This window comes from Enoplosus armatus, chromosome 18 (genome assembly GCF_043641665.1).
Source record: "Enoplosus armatus isolate fEnoArm2 chromosome 18, fEnoArm2.hap1, whole genome shotgun sequence".
NCBI lineage: Eukaryota > Metazoa > Chordata > Actinopteri > Centrarchiformes > Enoplosidae > Enoplosus > Enoplosus armatus.
This window is the reverse complement of record NC_092197.1, coordinates 15713398-15732148: the sequence shown is the minus strand read 5'-3', so window position 1 is coordinate 15732148 and position 18751 is coordinate 15713398. Positions and strand designations below refer to the sequence as shown.

The 18751-nt window shown below is 40.7% G+C and overlaps 3 protein-coding genes across 4 annotated transcripts; 1 reads left to right on the top strand and 2 right to left on the bottom strand.

Annotated features, from left to right (window-relative positions):
- Positions 1 to 8390: 8390 nt before the first annotated feature.
- Positions 8391 to 10103, top strand: ppp1r3c2a (protein phosphatase 1 regulatory subunit 3C2, duplicate a). Of its 2 annotated transcripts, none has more exons than XM_070924949.1 (3): positions 8391 to 8470; positions 8610 to 8695; positions 8867 to 10103. In XM_070924949.1, exons 2-3 carry the CDS (start codon positions 8682 to 8684, stop codon positions 9885 to 9887), a joined length of 1035 nt encoding a protein of 344 aa, XP_070781050.1. In that variant the 5' UTR covers positions 8391 to 8470; positions 8610 to 8681; the 3' UTR covers positions 9888 to 10103. The 2 variants fall into 2 exon arrangements, with proteins under 2 accessions (XP_070781050.1, XP_070781051.1); XM_070924950.1 differs by having other exon boundaries at positions 8441 to 8470; positions 8593 to 8695.
- Positions 10104 to 13725: 3622 nt separating this feature from the next.
- LOC139301302 (phospholipase A2-like) lies at positions 13726 to 14674 on the bottom strand. The gene is made up of 4 exons (XM_070924661.1): positions 14626 to 14674; positions 14365 to 14512; positions 14133 to 14266; positions 13726 to 13844 (listed from the first exon to the last, which is right to left on the bottom strand). Exons 1-4 carry the CDS (start codon positions 14672 to 14674, stop codon positions 13726 to 13728), a joined length of 450 nt encoding a protein of 149 aa, XP_070780762.1.
- Positions 14675 to 17160: 2486 nt separating this feature from the next.
- Positions 17161 to 18124, bottom strand: LOC139301292 (phospholipase A2-like). The gene is made up of 4 exons (XM_070924648.1): positions 18076 to 18124; positions 17827 to 17974; positions 17593 to 17726; positions 17161 to 17279 (listed from the first exon to the last, which is right to left on the bottom strand). Exons 1-4 carry the CDS (start codon positions 18122 to 18124, stop codon positions 17161 to 17163), a joined length of 450 nt encoding a protein of 149 aa, XP_070780749.1.
- Positions 18125 to 18751: the final 627 nt, after the last annotated feature.

Here is an 18751-nt window from a genome sequence, read left to right as displayed (position 1 = left end):
GGAATTTCAATTTCACGCAGCACATTATACACATCTTCACTGTCCCACTTATGTGTAGCAGCATGGATGGGATATGAATAGATTTTACAAATGTACAAAAGAATGCATATTATACCAGTGCAGCAAAGATTACATTCCATAGAGCTTGTTTCTGGGGTGCATTAGTGTTTAATGAGTGTCTCTATGGGTAGCACATGTATGTTATACTTAATTTCACATGTTAACATCACAATCATTTTGATACAATTACCTAATAGTTTCCATGTCCCCAGATTTTCATCCTCCCAATTGTCCTTTAATCATTTTAAATCATTTTAAAAAGAAACATCATAGCATTTTTATAGAGGACGTAGCTGTCAGACAATCCATCTGCCGTCTTTCCTTTGTGCTCCACTGGCTTTTATTTTTATATGCACATAATATTTCAACTGTTATGAATCTTCCAACAGGGGCAGCATTCTGACTTGTGTCAAACTATTCCACTTTTCGTCTCATTCAAACCCATTTTGGTGATGTTTCAACACGGGGCTGTTTGCTCTTTTCTCTGCAAATAAGGAGCTCCTGGTGGAAGGTCAGAGACAATATAAGATGATGATGTGAAAAAGGGTGGCCCGAAAGTAGCAGCAGACATCTTTTTTCACATTTCAGATATGTTTGATTCACACAAATTGATTCTAGACAAACACAGACATCAGTGGGGTGAGATTTCCATATTGCGTCTACCTTCCAGACCCACACTTTCTGCAAACCTGTTTGTTTCACCTTGCTGTTGCTGATGAATTACCCTTTGCCATACAATACTGAACGCAATGCTTGATGCCCTATAGGTGGATGACACTGTCATTAATGGATAGGCCATTGTAGCACATGGTTACTGACTAAGGTCCCTGCATGCAACATGAAGATGATGAAGGAGCTAGATGAGAAACTACTGTACCAGATTAAGGAGGACGAGCACCCTGACTCCCTGGCCCTTCAATTACCTCCTGCTGCGACTTCAGCAACTGCAGAGTTGGACTCTGGTGCCCCAGCTGCTGCCTCGGCCCGTGCTGAGGACCCCTGGCTAAAAGCTAGTAGCTAAACCCACTGCGCTTATCTCCTCTCCACCTCAGTATGCCAGCCTGTAAGGGAAAGCATGGCAGCCAGCACAGATCTCTTGCTCCACCACCCCCATAAAGCCGGCCGCAAAATAGATTTAATAGTCCAGATCTTCATTTCACTAATGGTTGAGAAAAAAGCCACTTCGCCGCCATTGTGGTGAGGCAGTTGTGCAAATCTCACCAGTTAATCTTGATTCCCCTGAACTCAGTCAGCTAAAAATGATGTGTGCTGGCTTTCACTGTTTCATTCAGTCTGCTGAATGTAACCTGCCATGCGCAGATTAAATCTGTCAGATTTTAATGATCACTGTTAAGCTTTACATTTTCATGACAGAATCATATCGAAAGATCTTAGATTTTAGATGTCCTAACCTCCTGGGAGACATTGATTACATTTCATATCTGTATGACGTGAAAATCAGCTTCCAAGAAATGTAAAACTTGCCTGACATAGTAAATAATTAGCTGTCTGTGAATGTAACATTGTTGCGTACATAGTAATGATGATCTAAGACTTTTACTTGTTGGTGCATTCTGGTGCATGTGTAAAACTACGTTTTAAATTAGGAATTTAAAAATGATCACAGAGACTGTCCTTGGATTAGACACTTTACATTAATGTTTCCTTGAAACAGAAAAAACCCTCCTAACCTAAACAATTACAGTCAGGGGTTTCCAGATTTGACCCCGCAACATTTTAACTAACATAGCCCAAGAACAACACATCCAACATGATAAATATTATGATAATAACAACAACCATTACTATTAGTTTCATCACTGCCATCATTTAGAAGAATAATAAAAATAAAGTAAAACAGACTTTCACTTCCATAACCTTAAAAAGAGAAAGGACAATAAGCATACTATACTATATATTATACTATGAAATGACAGTACATTAAGGACCACCCATGATCATATATTTCATCATCCAAAACAAACAAACCTATTTTACACTTCAAACACATCATGTCTGTTTGCAGGTCTTAGGAAATAGTACTACAAATGTGAAAGAAAGAAGTTGTATTAAACTTTTTGTGGCTCAAGAGTGATCTGAACGAAATCTAGTGATGACACTTGACGCATGTTGAGTTGAATTATGGGTAATGTGGGCGTCAAGAAAGCCACATGTGTTGAATAAAACAAAGACAATATCTTTGCTTCTGCAGCATCATGTTTTCACTACTGTCTAGTAGCAGTCTACCCAAACAACCAATCCCACCAGTCAAAACCCAGTATAGGGCTACGTCTGTTTAATAGGACTAAGGCTCTTTTGGCACAGTAAATATCCAAGATATAAGAGGCCAGACACTCTGATATGTAGACAGGTGCTATGACATTTAGAGCCTTCAAAGACGAGGCCGTAAAACAGCTAGTGCATAGACATAAGATGTATACGCTATACAGTTATATCAAACCAGGCAGAAAAGGCCATAGTATAGTAAGTTACAGACCTTTCCTTGTGATGTGATTTATAAAAGGGAGAATTGCAGTAGTACATCCAGACATAATCCACTATTGCTGAACTTATTCAAGGCAGTGATTCAAATATCAGAACATGCCTAGAAGCTATTCAGTGTGATTTGAAAAGAATGTTCCCTTTAATCGCAATGTGTGGGCATTTATTCATTTATCATAATAAGAATCCTATAAAAGTCCGGTCGTACTTTTTGTTTCGAATGTTATCGGAGCCATTTTACATAAGAAAAGGAACCAGGCAAGGGTACATACCCTGTCACCTTTTGTTTGTAATAGTGGTTGAAACATTGACTCAAGATTGACGTGATAAAGATATTAACAGAAATTAAGTTTACTCTCAGATGACATTACGCTTATCTTAGCTATATTAAAACATTATTAATGATCACAGATGTAACCCCTTAATGTGCATCATATATTTGTTTAAACTGGATTTACACCTGTTGATGTTTGTCTGGACCCCACATAAAGAGTATGCTTTACTTTTGTCCCACCAACACCTCAGGGAGTATTAATTAGAGACGTATTCCTTGTCCTATTACATAAACACTACAGTGAGCCTGCGCCTCGCAGTGGAGAGGGGCAGGCTCACTGTAGTGTTTATGTATGAGAGTCCTCCCTTCTCTTCCCACAGGAGGGTGCTCCTCCCGGATCCCTCCTGGCTGCATTGGGAGTCAACACAAATGATGATGGAGGTCCTGCAGGGTGCTATCTTCAGTCAACCAAGGGTGGTAATGGGGTTACACTGTGCAATTTGCTGCTCTACCCCTGCAAACTTACATCAGCCTCTCTCATCATTCTTCTTAAAAGCAGAATCCTAATCGTTCTGCCAGCAGAAATACAGTTTTGGCTTTGAAGATGTTATTTTTTCCCCCCAAAAGAAATAAAGTTTTGCCTTTGAAGATACTATTATTGTGGCTGTATTTATTTATCTATTTATTTTCCCCAGAATTAACTTGAGTCTTAAAAAGTGTCTGAGGCATTTCAAATTTACAATCAAAACTTCAAAAGTGTTTTAAATAGCATATCTGACAAATTGGTTTGCAACAGTGTATTCAGGTACTTTATATTTTCAGAAAGTCTATTAGGTATGGAAACATGGTATGAATAAATTAATATATGCATAGTCATTTAAAATTGTGAAGATTCTGCATAAACAAATCAGGTCTTTTCATTATCTTATTATCTCTTGCAACGCATTACCACATGTGGAACATCCATCAAAATCCCTCTGTATAAACAACATAAGCAAAAGAGACCCTCAATAAGATCTCAGCATAAAATACGGTCAATAAATTAAATCCTTCTATATCTTTGTCTTTCTTTGCAAAACTTTCTTGGCTGTTTTTATGTCTCCTGTAATCATGCTCATACATATTTTACATCAGTGATTTAAGTCAAGTGGTAGACACAAGTGAAGCAAAATAGGAAATCTAAAAAAACAGCTACTACTCCTACTTTATATTTAACTCAGCATGTGATGTTGCATGCCAGTAAGAATGAAGAATCACAGGATTCTCAGTCACAAACCACAGAGACATAACAAATTTATGGCCATTTGTGAACTTTTTTTTCCTTCATTGCTTCCAGGTTGGTTTGCTTTGTAAAGCTCTCTTAGGAACACCCATATCAATGTGGATGTTTTGACAACTGTAAGCCATATAATTATGCTCTTGCGTCAGCATCTTTTAATTCATGTCAAGGCTTGAAGGGCACAGTGGGCCACCCCAGGTCGGCCCCATTATCCTAAACTATGATTGGCTGTCTGCCCGGTTAGAGGAGGGACCTTAGTTTGTATTTTGATGTTGAATTGTGGATTTGAAGTTTTTAAGGCTTATTTATTTAAATTGTGTTGGACTGTGACTGTATTTTTGAATGTGCATTTTTTTCTTTTGGAGGTACAGTTTCTTTTTGAGTACCTAAAGAATAAGTATGGAGGCTTTATATGACATTTGTATAGTGCCACTCTGTTGTAAACATAAATAGCAATGTAAACATAGAAATGTAAGAAACTGTAAGATACTGTAATATTAGTAATTAAAGTAGAAAGGTATAAATGGTAAATCAATGCTATTCCAACGTGTGTGTATGAAAGGTTGAGTGTGTGCTTAACTAATAAAGAGTTGTAATACATTCTTTATAACTTAATGTAATATTCATTTTATGCATTGTACTGTATTAATGCATTAAAAATCCACATTCACACAAATCCAAATTACTGCATTTTCAAGTCTTATAAGTCGTGTAAGTTTCTTCATAAACAAACATGCAGACACATGGCTCAAATCAATGCTGCCTTCATAAGCATACTGTAATTCTTTAAACATCTTTCAAAGCATGCTAATAAGGGCCTAATTTGTTTTAACAGCTAACCACAGACAGCTCCCTGTTGTATTAGTTCAAACAGCTCAGCTAACACACACTCCTAATGTGTTATGGAGACATTAGCGACAATTAGTGACAGGAGGTGCGTTTACAAGGCAGAGAGAGTGTATTGTACTTGTGCTGCTGTAAGTATAGCTTATCCCACTAATGGTCAGAAAACAGCACAGATAGTAATCTCCTCTTTAAATCCCCATAGTGATAAAACACATCACAAGAAGAGATCTAGACGGACCGGAAATCTACGCAGACAGACAGACAGATAGACGCTATAAAAACTGGGATTAATGATGCATGCCGTATGACTCTATATGAGCTCATTGAACACTGAAGCAGACACCAGTCAATTGGTATGCATCATGACCTTTGGCAGCGCTTTCTCAGCAATGGGCGTGGGGGGTTAGGCTGCAAATGGGAGATGTCATTATAGTTCACTTTCTTTTGTCACGTGCTGTAACATGACTAGTGCATGTCATAGTATAATGTGCATGTGAGGTGAGTAAACCAAAATCAGACAGTGAGATAAGAGCGTGAGAATCTGACAGTCTGTGCCTTGTAGCCCATATATAGTATTGTTGAATGAATACTGAGTACATACGCTGTGAATTCTTGTTTATGTGGTGTTGGATTTGAAGAAAAAGAAAAAACTGGACCTGAATGATGAATATAGAACAGATATGTGAATTACCCATATATTGTAGCATAGACGGCTGTACCTTTTTTTTTTTTATAAATATGACGATAATGGAAGCATTCATTGGCAAAAATGAAATTTACAAGACAAGTCAAGCCAAGTGGCAAGATTGTCATGCACGGAAGTGGAAATAAAAGATAGAAGTGTGTTCATCTGACACTCCAGTATCAGCCCTTCTTACATACTGCATAAGTAATATGACTCTGGAGGAATTATAGGTTAATATGATACGAGGACACAATGTGAAATATATTATTTAAGCAGAGGAAAAGGAGACGTGGCTCACAGAGATATCTACAAATGCTTCTTTGTACATTTATTGAATTCATAAAAGCATTTAATAAATGTTCTCAAGCTGCGGCTATTTATTACTTACATATAGGGGGTCTTTAGAAATTACCTCTCACTTGTGCTTTCTGTGTGAGAAAAAGACCTGATTAAACTGGTCTGTGACCAACCATAATCTTAACCATAAAAACCATAACCATAACCATAATCATAAAAGAAAAAATGGAAATGTAAGAATGTCATCTATTAGGCTTCTTCTACTTTGTTGGAATAGTAAAGAAACTGGTCACTGCCAAGTTTCCATTTGAAACGTGTATAGCTCCAACATACGGTATGAATACTCTTAAGCACTTTGAACACTGGCATGGTGTGGTCTGATCTGATCTTGTAAGCGGGGCACAAAATAAAGTTGTTTTGTTTATGGAGCCATATTAATTCAATGGTGTTGCTGAACAAGTTTCATCGCTGCTCTAAATTCATACCTGGGGCACAAAGCTCACCTGTGTTAACCATGTTGAAACAGTAACAAATACAGTAAACAACCAAGCAGCAGCAACTTCTTCTTCATAACATTTTAATTCATGACCCCAAAACATGTAATAAACTGACATGAATGCTCTACTTTTACATTTTGGGTATGTTTTGGTTGGTGTGTTAAAGGATGAATTAGCATACACCTTTGCTAGTAGTACAGTTTTATACACTTACGAAATGAAATTTCTCCATTAGATTTGTGGACACAGTTTGTGGAGTACATCAGACATACAGCCCCCAGAATGTGTCCTAAATAAGCTATTAATACACACCTCCTGAAAGCAAGTAAGTGGGACTAAACAACGCCCAAAAAAAGATCCCAGACATCACCAGGAGCTGTTCTACCACCAGAGATGCTGGAGGACACACAGGCCAATAAACTGAGACTGAAGACAGATAGACTGACTGCAGTGGAAGGTATGTGTAAAGCCTTACTCATGGCTTTATTGTGTGACCTCACCTCTGGGCTCTTGTGTCTCTGAGAAGTGAAGCACACGCGCTGTATTTAGGGAAGGCAGAAGAGATTGATTCACCTTACACATACAGTATGTGTATTTTATTTTATTCTTTGTCATTTTAACATATTGGCTGTAGTACAGATAATAATAACACTAACAGCATGTGGTAGAGAAAGAAAGATTATACAGAAAGGCCACAGGTTCACAGAGTGATGCAATATAGTATTGTTGATGTTGTTGTTAAATGTGTTGCTCAACTCCACGCCCTGAAAAAATTTATCAAAAGGTACATTTCCTGTTTGTATACGTGCTGGAGCCAAGAACTGGGTGAGGGCCCTGGTTTCTGGTTGGAATCCCAAACCACTTTCCAAGGACATGATCCCTTCACTTCAGAAAAGCCTGTCATGACTGAATCAGGAATGTAACCAGACCTGGGCACTTCCTAGAAATAATTTTAAGTCTCCGTCAGTTAGCTGCAGAACTTCGTGTTCAAACATCAAACAGTGGAATGTTTTGTTACGGCTGCCTGGGGCGGCGTCGTGAAAACTCCCAGACTGGTCTTAACTTGAAACTGTTTCCAGCTATTTAGATGTTTTCACTTTATTACTGTAAAAAATAACAACGGGCCAGTAGAACACATTTATCTTGGAATTTCCCATTAACTGTCCCTTGCTAACACAGTCGTCAGTCAGTCATGTTGCCATGTTATGTTTAGTAGCTTTCATCTGCTTTAAGTCGTGTGTTAAAGGAATAAATTCACATTTTGGCAATATATACGCTTTCTTGCCAAGCGTTAGATGAGAAGATTGATACCGCTCTCATATTGTTCCACTAAATATGAAGCTAATGCTAGCTGTTAGGCAGATAGTGTTACCACTGAACAGGGCCACGCTAACTGTTAACCCTGCTTCCAGTGGTTTTGCTAAGCTAAGCTAGGCAGTAGCTTCATGTTTCGCATACAGACACGATAGTGGTATCCGTGATAGATATACATATATATATATACAGTATATATCCTTTTTTTTTAACTAAATGATAAGGTTGAATGTTTTGTACTTATTAATTGTTAAAGATATAAAATTTGAAAAAACTACTCCCCAATGTATCGCTATTTACCAACTAACAAAAATGTATGCTTCAGTATTAAGCTGTTAGCATGATCAAAACTAAACTGCATATAGTCTGATCTGGAGCAAATAAAACATGTGATATTTGAATTGTTTTTATTTACAGCTATAAAAAGTTGATCAAAATGTGAGCAACTGGATCCTGACAGCAGAATTCCATGAAAGGAAGGCTTTGAGGCTCTACCCTCCATGCAGCAGTTCTTCAGGGGTAGGACGTAAACAAGGGAGCCTCGCTCCATTGGCTAAACTGCGCCACATGCAAATGTGGTGTCACAGAGGGTTCAGCCTCATTTCTAAACCCCACACATAAGCTCCAGAGAGAGCGGAGACAGACTAGAGGCACGACCTTTCTCCTTTCTTTTGCTCTGTCATTGATTTGATGAAACACATGGTGGTTTGCAGTCTGTAAGTATATTTTGCATTGAAAGACACCATCAACCTTTACATTTGTATTTTATTTTATTCATGTAGACAGCTCATTATTTGACTGATTGTTGTTTAATTCAAGTTTTCTTTGTTCATTAAAGCTGATTTCTGCTTCTAGGGTATTCTGAATTAGCTGCAGTCCTCCTGGCAGAGACAACAGACTTACAGTGTGACATCTACAGTCTGAAAAATGAATTGTGCAAGGTAACTGTGCTGTGCTTTCTTTGAACTCATTTTACTGCAATTACACCAGGCTTTTGCTAATCACATTAACACTACCTGCGAGGTATCGGAGCATGTAAAAGTAGAATTAGGCTAAAACAGGAATATGAAATGATGGATTTCATTTTAACCCCATGATGTCTTCATTCTCAGAGTTCTCCATGCCTTTGGTAGTCACCCCCAGCCAGCCGTGATGCCAGTTGACCTTGCCATGTGTCTGAGCTTCAGCCAGCGCCAGCCTCTTTATCAACTGCTGTCCATGTCTCCTCTGAAACCCACACAGCGTCGTTGTCCACCGACTGACTGTCTGCAGAGGGCCAGCCTTTGCTCTCCACATCACTCCTCCTCTGCCCCCTACTCATCCTCATTGCTGCCCTCCTCCTTTGTGCCCTCCGAGCCTCGGAGCTGTTTCCGCAGGGACAGCGGAGGTCTGAACAAGAAGCGTGTGGTATTTGCAGACGCCAAAGGACTGGCTCTCACCGCAGTGCGTCTATTTATCCCTGAGCCCTCTTCCCCTGCTTCTACTCTGGTGATGAAACCCTCCCCAGCCATACTGCAAGGCCAACAGTCGACCTCAAACAAACTGCAGCGCTACAAGTTGCGCCTGGGTTTCCCTCAGCCAATGCTTGACTTTAAAGCCTTCCTTGCACGTCTGCGAGAGATGCACGTACAGTTGGAAAGCTGCAACATTTCAGAGCACTCCCTGAGTGGCAAAGTGCGTGTCTCCCACGTTAACATTGAAAACGCTGTGCATATAAGGGTGACCTTTGACTCTTGGCGGAGCCATCATGACATTCCCTGCACATTCCTGCAGCAGCAGCGCTGTGGGGGTTCTGACATGGATGTTTTTGCCTTTGACTTAAGCTTACCAAAGAACATAGATCCAAAGGAGCGAGTCGAGTTTTGCGTGTCCCTCAGGCCTGGGCCTGGCGCAATGCCACACTGGGACGACAACAGGGGCCAGAATTACAGGGTGTGCATGGAAAAAGATGGATCAAATGCTATCCAAGACGATGCAAACCATTTTTACCCCACGCTCTCTAAACATCGACCACCATCATGGCCTTCACATGTGTCCTTCAGTGTGCAGAACTCTGCTGATCTGCAGTATCTTCAGAGGAGTTTATCAAGCCGGGTCAGAGCAGAGTGGAAATCTCTTTGTTCAACTAAGTAGACAAATGAGTCCCCTCTCAACAGAGCTATGAGAATATGTAAATAATGGGACTATCTTAATTAACAAATATTTAAGCGAGAGTTAGTGCTTTTGGGGACGTATGGACTTTCTGAAATCTCCAGTGTTGGATGCTCTCAAGCCTGCTGTTCAAAAACAGCTCACCCACCTGAGCTCAACTACCCTGCTGAAATGTGAATAATTCATACTGCATTAATGTTCTGATTAAATCTTTAAAAAAAAAAAAGAAAAAAGCTTCTCTTTCTCTTTTCTTCCCTCTGTAGAAGTTAAATAATTTAGCACACACCCATTTACAAAAGCTTACAGGTTACTGCACTATATTGTGTATTTGTGCATTGTAGCATGACTCATAAGCCCTGATTAAGATACAGGGGCACTAGCTGGAAAGTGAAAATATGAGACAGTCTGTCTGTGACTAAAAACATGTATCAGTACACAAAGAGATTGTGTCGCTCTGAGAACCTTTTGAACTCACAGCCACTAACCCATTTTCTCCAAGCATAATGAACGAACAAATGAATGACCTGTGCTCAGGATGTACTTTCACACAGACATTATTTCTCTTGACTTGGGCTCAGATTTCTGGTGTGTCCTTTCATCTGGTACGTCATGCATACCGGACAGAGCGAGTCAACAAACTGAAAGATCTTCTGGGCTCGTGGCACACATGGTTTGCATGAGAGGGCCTGTTCCAGACACTCACTCCTACCTGCTGTGAAAAGCAGAATAACATGCTGGGAATTGTTACTTCTTGTACCACACGTGATTGCTATGGCAAACAGCAAGTAACCATGGCAGCACTGGGGCCAGCATGTACTTTGGATAATGCGTGGGCTTACTGTTTACATGCAAGGGTGGAGTCAGCATTAGATACTGTTGCAGCCTCAGAGGGAAAGTCTCTCCCTCTGCTTCTCTTGTGACACTCCTTCTTAGTCACCTCTCTGTTAGACTTGTTTCTTTGTTCTTCACTTTCTCTTCTCTCAGGCTAGTGTCCTTCCTAGGACCGATGCCTTTATGAACTGCCAGCTGAGTGATATCATCTGGAATGTCGCATGTGAGCGGCTTACAATTGTAGCAGGTTTACACACCTTGTACCCAAAAGCACTTATTTATTCATGAGACTCGACAGTGTTGGGCTGGGCCACGTGTTAGATCTCTCCCCTCTTAACATCCAATGAATGACAAGCAAAACAAAAAGTATATCACAACTATAGCCAAATTATTTATTTCTAGTACCCAATGTTACAAAACAAACAGTTTGCAACTTGAAATCAATGATGCAATATCTGAAACAGTTTGGTCCAAAAAAAAGTCTGTAATTCAGGAGGAGCTGAAGGAGCACTCAGATCCTTTACTTAAGTTAAAGTAGAAATGCCACTGTCTCCATTACATGTAAAAATCCTGAATTCAAAATGTTACTTAAGTAAAATTGCAGAAGTATAGCATCAAAGTGAGTACTCATATTCAATATGCAGAACGGCTCCTTTAAAAGTAAAATATTATATTAGTCTGGCAACAAATACATGTAAGAGCATTTTAATGTTGTCAATGTGGAGCCAATTTTAGACATTTTGTATACTACTGGGTAGATTAGTAGTATAGCACTACATCATATTTTAATTCAAAAGTAATTTAGTAACTATAAATGTCAAATAAATGTAGTGGAGTAAAAAATATTTCTGTCAAAAGTACTTAGTTATATTCCATCACTGGTAACCAATGCCTTACCAACAGAGGTCAATTACAAAGCCTTTTGGCAGCCCATAATCTAAAGTCTAACAATTCACCATTCACTGACCTGAGAACAAATGACATACCGTATACATAACAAGACTGTTCAGTCACACAAAGCAGCCATCACACTAATTTAAACAATCACAGATATCAGTAAAACTAGCAGTAATGGGGGCATCCTGATAGCCTAACTGTTAAGGTACACTGTACATGGTTCGATTCCAGCCAAGGACCTGTGTTGGATGTCACATCCCTCCCTCTCTCTTCCCTTGTTTGCTGTCTACCTCTATACTGTCCTATCTAATAAAGGCAAAGAACTATCAGGTAAAGTCCCTCAGATGAAAGAGTGCCTCTATCGTCAGTAATAAAATGAATGGCACTGCAGTAAAGTATGCCCACACGATGATTTGAATTATTTAACGTAGAAACAAGTTGTGGTTGAGGTCTGTTCTGTCACTCTAATGTTGGAAGGACATCATGTATTACTCCAACAATTCAGAGCAGATTATGAATCATTTTTGTAACTGTCATTTGAAACAGCACTGACAAATGATGTCATCCTGCTAACAGGGGTGCCAGATCAGAGGCACTAACAAACAAGCTTTTGTCTTTTTATTTGGAAGACTGTAGGACTCCGTGCATCTTATAATGTGCTACACAGCGATGTTAGTTGACTCATCTTCCTGTGCAAGCACTGTTTTGGGATCAAGGTGTAAGTTCATCAATTTGGACGTGGTCAATGTGAGGCACAAGCAGGTGCACTAGCCACTTTTAGCAACCACAACAACAAATGACACAAGATTACGAATATATGCACACATTTGCACAATGTATTAGGTTAGATAAAGGACTTTCAGTGGTCAATATCTACTTTTGTTCCTTGCATTTGTCGTTTCTCTCATTTTACTTTTGAGCCAGCAGCAGCAGCAGCAGCAGCCACAGCTGGCTTATGGCAAGCAGCCAGCTAGCAGCTGCTGGTGCTTACAGTGCTGATGCTTAGTGTTGTCTGAACAATAGCCTGAAGACTGATCCAGTGGGCTGCAGCCACAGCTGTGATCACAAAGAGCGTGCTGCTGGGAGCCAACAGTGGTGGCTAGCTGAAACCAAGACACTAGGCTGCAGTGACCAGATTTTATTCTGGTGCCAAATCATCTCAAAAGCAACAAAATTTCACCCTGCATCATCTGGTGCCCTGAGAGTTGAGTGTAACAACTGAAAAGAGGAAGACATTTTAGAAGTAACTCTACAAAAGCAGTTGAAAACGGATTGTTTGTTACCCAACAATGTGTTTGTACTGTGGCTAGTGAATATCGTTGTTTGCAAATGGTCGCTGTTGGCAGAGTTATGACAGGGTTTCGAGTGGCCCTTTCCAACTTCACAAAAGTAGCCATTGCTTGGTTGTTTTGCATACTGTAAACCTACATGCAACACTACATTTATACGTTTATCAGTCAAGAAGACTACTAAGTGTCAGAGGGTCCGATTTTTAAGAAACTGTACCCTCAAATTATGTTTTTAGACAACAATGACTAAAAGGCTGTTATGCATCAATTTGCTATGTATGTAAGTGTATGTGCAAATAAACGATAAAAGTAATATTATAAACTATTAATTTGTGGTCCACATTCAGGAAAGGTGACTCTATGTGAAGGGAGGACCATCCACAACAACAACTTGACAACAACTTACGGACTGAAGAAAACAACAACAACAAAACACTGTATAACACTATAAAAGTGAAACAAAAAATCAAAAAATGTTGCTAATCATTTCTAAGCAAATGCATTTTTATTATTTGATTAAGTATGGGACAAAACATCAAATGGCTAAGTCTACACTATAGTGTGCTAGTGATTTCATCCTGCACACTAGGAAAGAAAAAGGTAGACCATAGTGCCCTCTATGGTAACTTGGTAAAATGTAAAATCAGAGATGCAGATCTAATTGTGTTTATTATCAGGATACTTTCAATTGCAATTCAGCACAAGGAGGAAATGTCAGTGTACTCCCATGATCTGTCACTGTCACAAAAATGGATATATCATGTGGAAGCATAAATTCCTAATTTGATACAGTTGTTTGGTTTTCACTGACAGCGGTCACTGGGCAGGTGCTCGTGCTCAGGGATCCAAGGTGTTCTAGCAAAACACTCAGCGGCCTTCCTGTCACACTCACAGATGAACATCTCACATTCGTTGTTTTTGTCTGGAAACAATAAAGAAGAGAGAACTCTGATTACCAAAAGGCCAACAACCATTCCTATAAATGAAAGAAACTGAGAATAGTATCAATTGACAGTTTTGTCATCAACATTTATATCAGTCAATCCCATTTTAAGTGACATTTTACCCCTGCTACATTTACCCGAGACAATAACTAAAAGCATAGTGATGGAGAAGGGAAAAAGTGCATATTACTGCAGGTTTTATGAGGAAATTAACAGGTTTATAAGATCAAGTGAGCAGGAAAACTCCTTTGTTTCAGTGTACTTACTGCCACAGGTGACCTTCTTGTTTTCCTTGTCACAGCTGTAGTCATAGAATTCGGTGTAAGGATTGTCGAGGATGGGCCAGCACTCAGGGTGTTGCATAGCATCATTGTAACACTGGTCATGCACTTGGCAGCACCTACAGGTCAAAACGTCCGACAAGACAAATTTTGAAACAGACTGGAAAAAAAATTTTTAATCTTGTCTGAGAATGAAGCGGAGTGACAGAATCATGACCTATCCAGATCATCCACGGGTGTGCCAGAGCCTCCTTTTCCACAGTAGCAGCCATAGTCGGCGTAGTCAAAAGTAGGCCAGCTATCAGGCATCACACACAGGATCATCCTTCTGAACTGGTTGAGGGCCTTGTAGTCCAAGGACTCGGCTGAAGCACACCAAGCAGACAGAATCAGGATTCTATTTATACTATACTAGAAGATGCATCTATTCACAACCACCATGCGTACAGATGAATGGCTTTTGTCAAGTTGTACTCACCAACACAGAGGCTTGCAGCCAAGAGAAACAGAGCCTGGAGGGTATTCATCCTGTAAGTCAGAAGGCCAGTAACAGAGTAGCTCTCAATATAACATCAGGCCTCTTTATATATCAAGTATGGGACCTTGAGACCTGCCCTGTCAGCTGTTCATACTAGACAGGCTCACATGCCTCACAATGTCCGGACTCTGAGATTCAAACCCAAAACAGCATATGTAAATGCAGGTACAAATTCCCACACGTTTCTGAACCCTGAGTTAAATGTGTTTGATGTTCTGTCTAGGCTCAAGTTGCTCACCCTTTGGGTAATGGATCCATGTTATTATTATTAATATTATTTTTTTTCTGTTTCAACTGAATCATCCTGGCTGGGGTGGCCTGGTGTCCTGTCCTTCAACTCCTGTTAGACATAGGATTTTGTGAATGGAAAAAAAAACAAAAGCAGAGACCATCTTGCAATGGGATCACACCAGCTGCACCACCCGTCAACATGTTGACAGATCTGACCCATGAGTACTCAGTTGTCATGGGTCGAACCACACCCACATGCTAACATACTGGGATACAGTGATCCACAACTGAGAACGAATGTGGGCCAGGGGTGTAAAGTGGGGAGGCCAATGGCCCCTTCCCTGCTTCTTACCCTCCTACTTCCGGCGCTCTTGCTCGGACCACACCCATCTTTGAATTTGGCCTTGACCTCCAACAGACAGCTTCCTAACAATGGGCATAAGTGAAAATGTTAGTAAAGATTTTAAAAAAAAGGGACACACAAAGAAAATATCACAATATATGAGGACTTGACCTGGGATATCACTGGCCGCCTCCCCTGGGAAATCTCAGGAGGTCATCGGGAGGAGGGGAAGGTGGCCCAGCAGTGGAGACTTGTAGAGGGTGTCTGGATTACAAAGGAGGCGAGATCAGGTACCATCGAGCAGTTCAGTTGATCTCACTCTATTTCTGACTTCCTGACAGTCACATCTAGAACATCGACAGCGGCATGGCATGGCATCGGCTGGAGAAGGGCGTTATCACTAGATGAACCATTTCAGTTATCTTGTTTGCTTTGACCTTGAACATGCTGGTCAAGTCAGTGGAGGTGGAGTGCAGAGGCCCCCTAACCAAGTTAGGCGCCCAGCAGCCAGGTATTTTCATTGACATTATAAGCCAGCCAAGTCCAGGTCCCTGGTTGTGAGGATGGGGAAAGTAACAGACAAGTTATGCCTTTCTCTAGGAAGTGGAAGCCAGTCAAAAGTCTGGGCAAGATGTTTGAATGCCACCTGAGGGACACTGCAGCACTCCAGGCAATGAACAGCGAGTTGGGCACATGGCTGACAGCGGTGGACAAGTCAGAGCTGCAAGGTAAATTCAAAGACCTTGCTATGACAAGGCCTGGGGGAGACAGAGACACCAGATTGTTCAGGAGGAGATCCGAGCAGGGGTGGAAGAAGTCCGTTCCAGTAGGACAATTGGGATGCAGCAGCAGGGGGCGTGGCAATGGACTGGAAGATTTTGTGGTTAGAGCTCTGGAAGGCTGAGCCACTCTGGATCAAATTCCTGATTTAGTCTGTCTATGACACCTTCCCCTGCTGTGCCAGAGAAAAGGATCCCTGGAGCATATCCTAAGCTGTTGCCTGAAGGCCCTGGAAGAGGGGTGCTACCACTAGCGCCACAACCAGGTACTGAGGGTCATAGTGGATGTCATCAGCGCAGGGATCTCTCATAGCAGGCCTCCAAGAGGAAGAGGGTCAAGTATGAGGAGCTGGTAGGCGAATGTTGAAGTAGGGGATCGAGGACCCGGTGTTACCACACAAGCTACTTGGGCACAAGCTGTGGCCTGATCACCCCTGGCTGAGTCGCCTAGGTGAGGGCATCTGATGTTGAAAGACCCGAAACACCCGATGACCCCAGGTAGCACCACTGATGATGTGTTGAAGTTGCATTGAAAGGTGCATGTTAATAATTACTATTAATATCAGCCCCATTAGTTTGTTTATTGGTTTAATTAATTAATTAGTTTAGTAATAAATAGTAAACTACTTGCAATATCCACCAAGTGCCTTCACAACTGTTTACTAAAGCGCAAGTATTACATATGTGGGGTAAAGCATCCTAGGACAGCTGACACAGATAAAATGTCACATGGTAGAGACTACATTATGCTGTGCTACTGATTTCATCCTGCACAAAAGGTAGACCATAGTGCCCTCTATGGCTAAGATTATTCTCTTGAATAACTGGCCATCAGTAAACAGCATATGAGTTAGAATCTAGTTGTGTTTATTGGCAGGATGACTTCACTATTACAAACCCAACACGAGTAATTCAGCACATGGAGAGAATGATGGATGGTTATAGGTCTCCAAAATCACAGTGTACTCATGATACTCTGTACGTGAATGTATAAGGTCTAGGTGAATGTTTCTAATAAGCCAAGGATCCTCAACAAAATGATTGTGCAAACTAAAACAATGGATATATCATGTGGAAGCATACATTCTTAATTTGATACAGTTGTTTGGTCTTTACTGGTCTTTACTGACAGCGGTCACTGGGCAGGTGCTCGTGCTCAGGGATCCAAGGTGTTCTGGCAAAACACTCAGCGGCCTTCCTGTCACACTCACAGATGAACATCTCACATTCATTGTTTTTGTCTGGAGACGATAAAGAAGAGAGAACTCTGATTACCAAAAGGCCAACAACCATTCCTATAAATGAAAGAAACTGAGAATAGTATCAATTTGATTATAAAGGCAAGTTTCCTCATCAATGTTTATATCTTCTTGATTGAAAAGTCAGCCAATTCAGTTTTAAGTTACATTTCACCCGTGCTACATATACAGACAATAACTGAAAGCATAGTGATGGAGAAGGGAAAAGGTGCATATTACTGCAGGTTTTATGAGGAAATTAACAGGTTTATAAGATCAAGTGAGCAGGAAAACCCCTTTGTTCCAGTGTACTTACTGTCACAGCTGATCTTCTTGTTTTTCTTGTCACAGCTGTAGTCATAGAGCTCGGTGTAAGGATTGTCGAGGATGGGCCAGCACTCAGGGTGTTGCATAGCATTACTGTAACACTGGTCATGCACTTGGCAGCACCTACAGGTCAAAACGTCCGACAAGACAAATTTTGAAACAGACGGGACAAGCTTTTTTTTAAATCTTTTCTGAGAATGAAGCGGAGTGACAGAATCATGACCTATCCAGATCATCCACTGGTGTGCCGGAGCCTCCTTTTCCACAGTAGCAGCCGTAGTCGGCGTAGTCGAAAACAGGCCAGCTATCAGGCATCACACACAGGATCATCCTTCTGAACTGGTTGAGGGCCTTGTAGTCCAAGGACTGGGCTGAAGCAAACATAATCAAGATTCTACGTATACTCTTCTAGAAAATGCATCTATTCACCACCAGGCGTACAGATGAACAGCTTTTGTCAAGTTGTACTCACCAACACAGAGGCTTGCAGCCAAGAGAAACAGAGCCTGGAGGGTATTCATCCTGTAAGTCAGAGGGCCAGTCACTGGGTAGCTCTCACTCTAACATAAGGCCTCTTTATATATGAAGTATGGGACCTTGGGACCCTCCGTGTCAGCTGTTCATACTATATAGGGTCTCATGCCTCACAATGTACAGACTCTGAGATTCAAACCACCATATGTAAAAGCAGGTATAGATTCTCACACTCTGAACTGAACCCTGGGCCTTGTTGTTAAATGTGTTTGATGTTCTGTCTAGACTTGAGTTGCTCAGCCTTGGGGTTATTGATCCATGTGGGGGGCATTACATTTACCAGTAGGATTACAAGTTATGTTGAAGACTCATTAAAAAAAGTTACATTTTCAGTCCAATTTGTTCGTTCGTAGCACTTTTTGCATTTTAATGCAGAATCAGAATGCAGAATAAATGTTTCTCAATAAGACGTTTTCTGTAATTAAAATGACTAACGTAGCAGATCAAGTAGCCTTGGTAGAGGGATGTGCTCTCTATACAATGAGTTTGCACTGCCTAACTGGCCTAAAAAGGGTGTCATGGGTCAAAAGGTTGATAAACCCTGGCCAGACATTTGTAAGTTCTCTTTGTGATAGTCATAAACATCATGTTGTGTCATGCACAGTCTTACTTGC

Coding starts and splice junctions, on each gene's coding strand:
- LOC139301292 (XM_070924648.1), bottom strand. CDS start 18,124: ATGAATACCCTCCAGGCTCTGTTTCTCTTGGCTGCAAGCCTCTGTGTT. Junction 17,975..18,075: donor GGCTGCAAGCCTCTGTGTTG/GTGAGTACAACT, acceptor TGTTTGCTTCAG/CCCAGTCCTTGGACTACAAG. Junction 17,727..17,826: donor CCAGTGGATGATCTGGATAG/GTCATGATTCTG, acceptor TTTGACCTGTAG/GTGCTGCCAAGTGCATGACC.
- LOC139301302 (XM_070924661.1), bottom strand. CDS start 14,674: ATGAATACCCTCCAGGCTCTGTTTCTCTTGGCTGCAAGCCTCTGTGTT. Junction 14,513..14,625: donor GGCTGCAAGCCTCTGTGTTG/GTGAGTACAACT, acceptor GGTGTGCTTCAG/CCGAGTCCTTGGACTACAAG. Junction 14,267..14,364: donor CCCGTGGATGATCTGGATAG/GTCATGATTCTG, acceptor TTTGACCTGTAG/GTGCTGCCAAGTGCATGACC.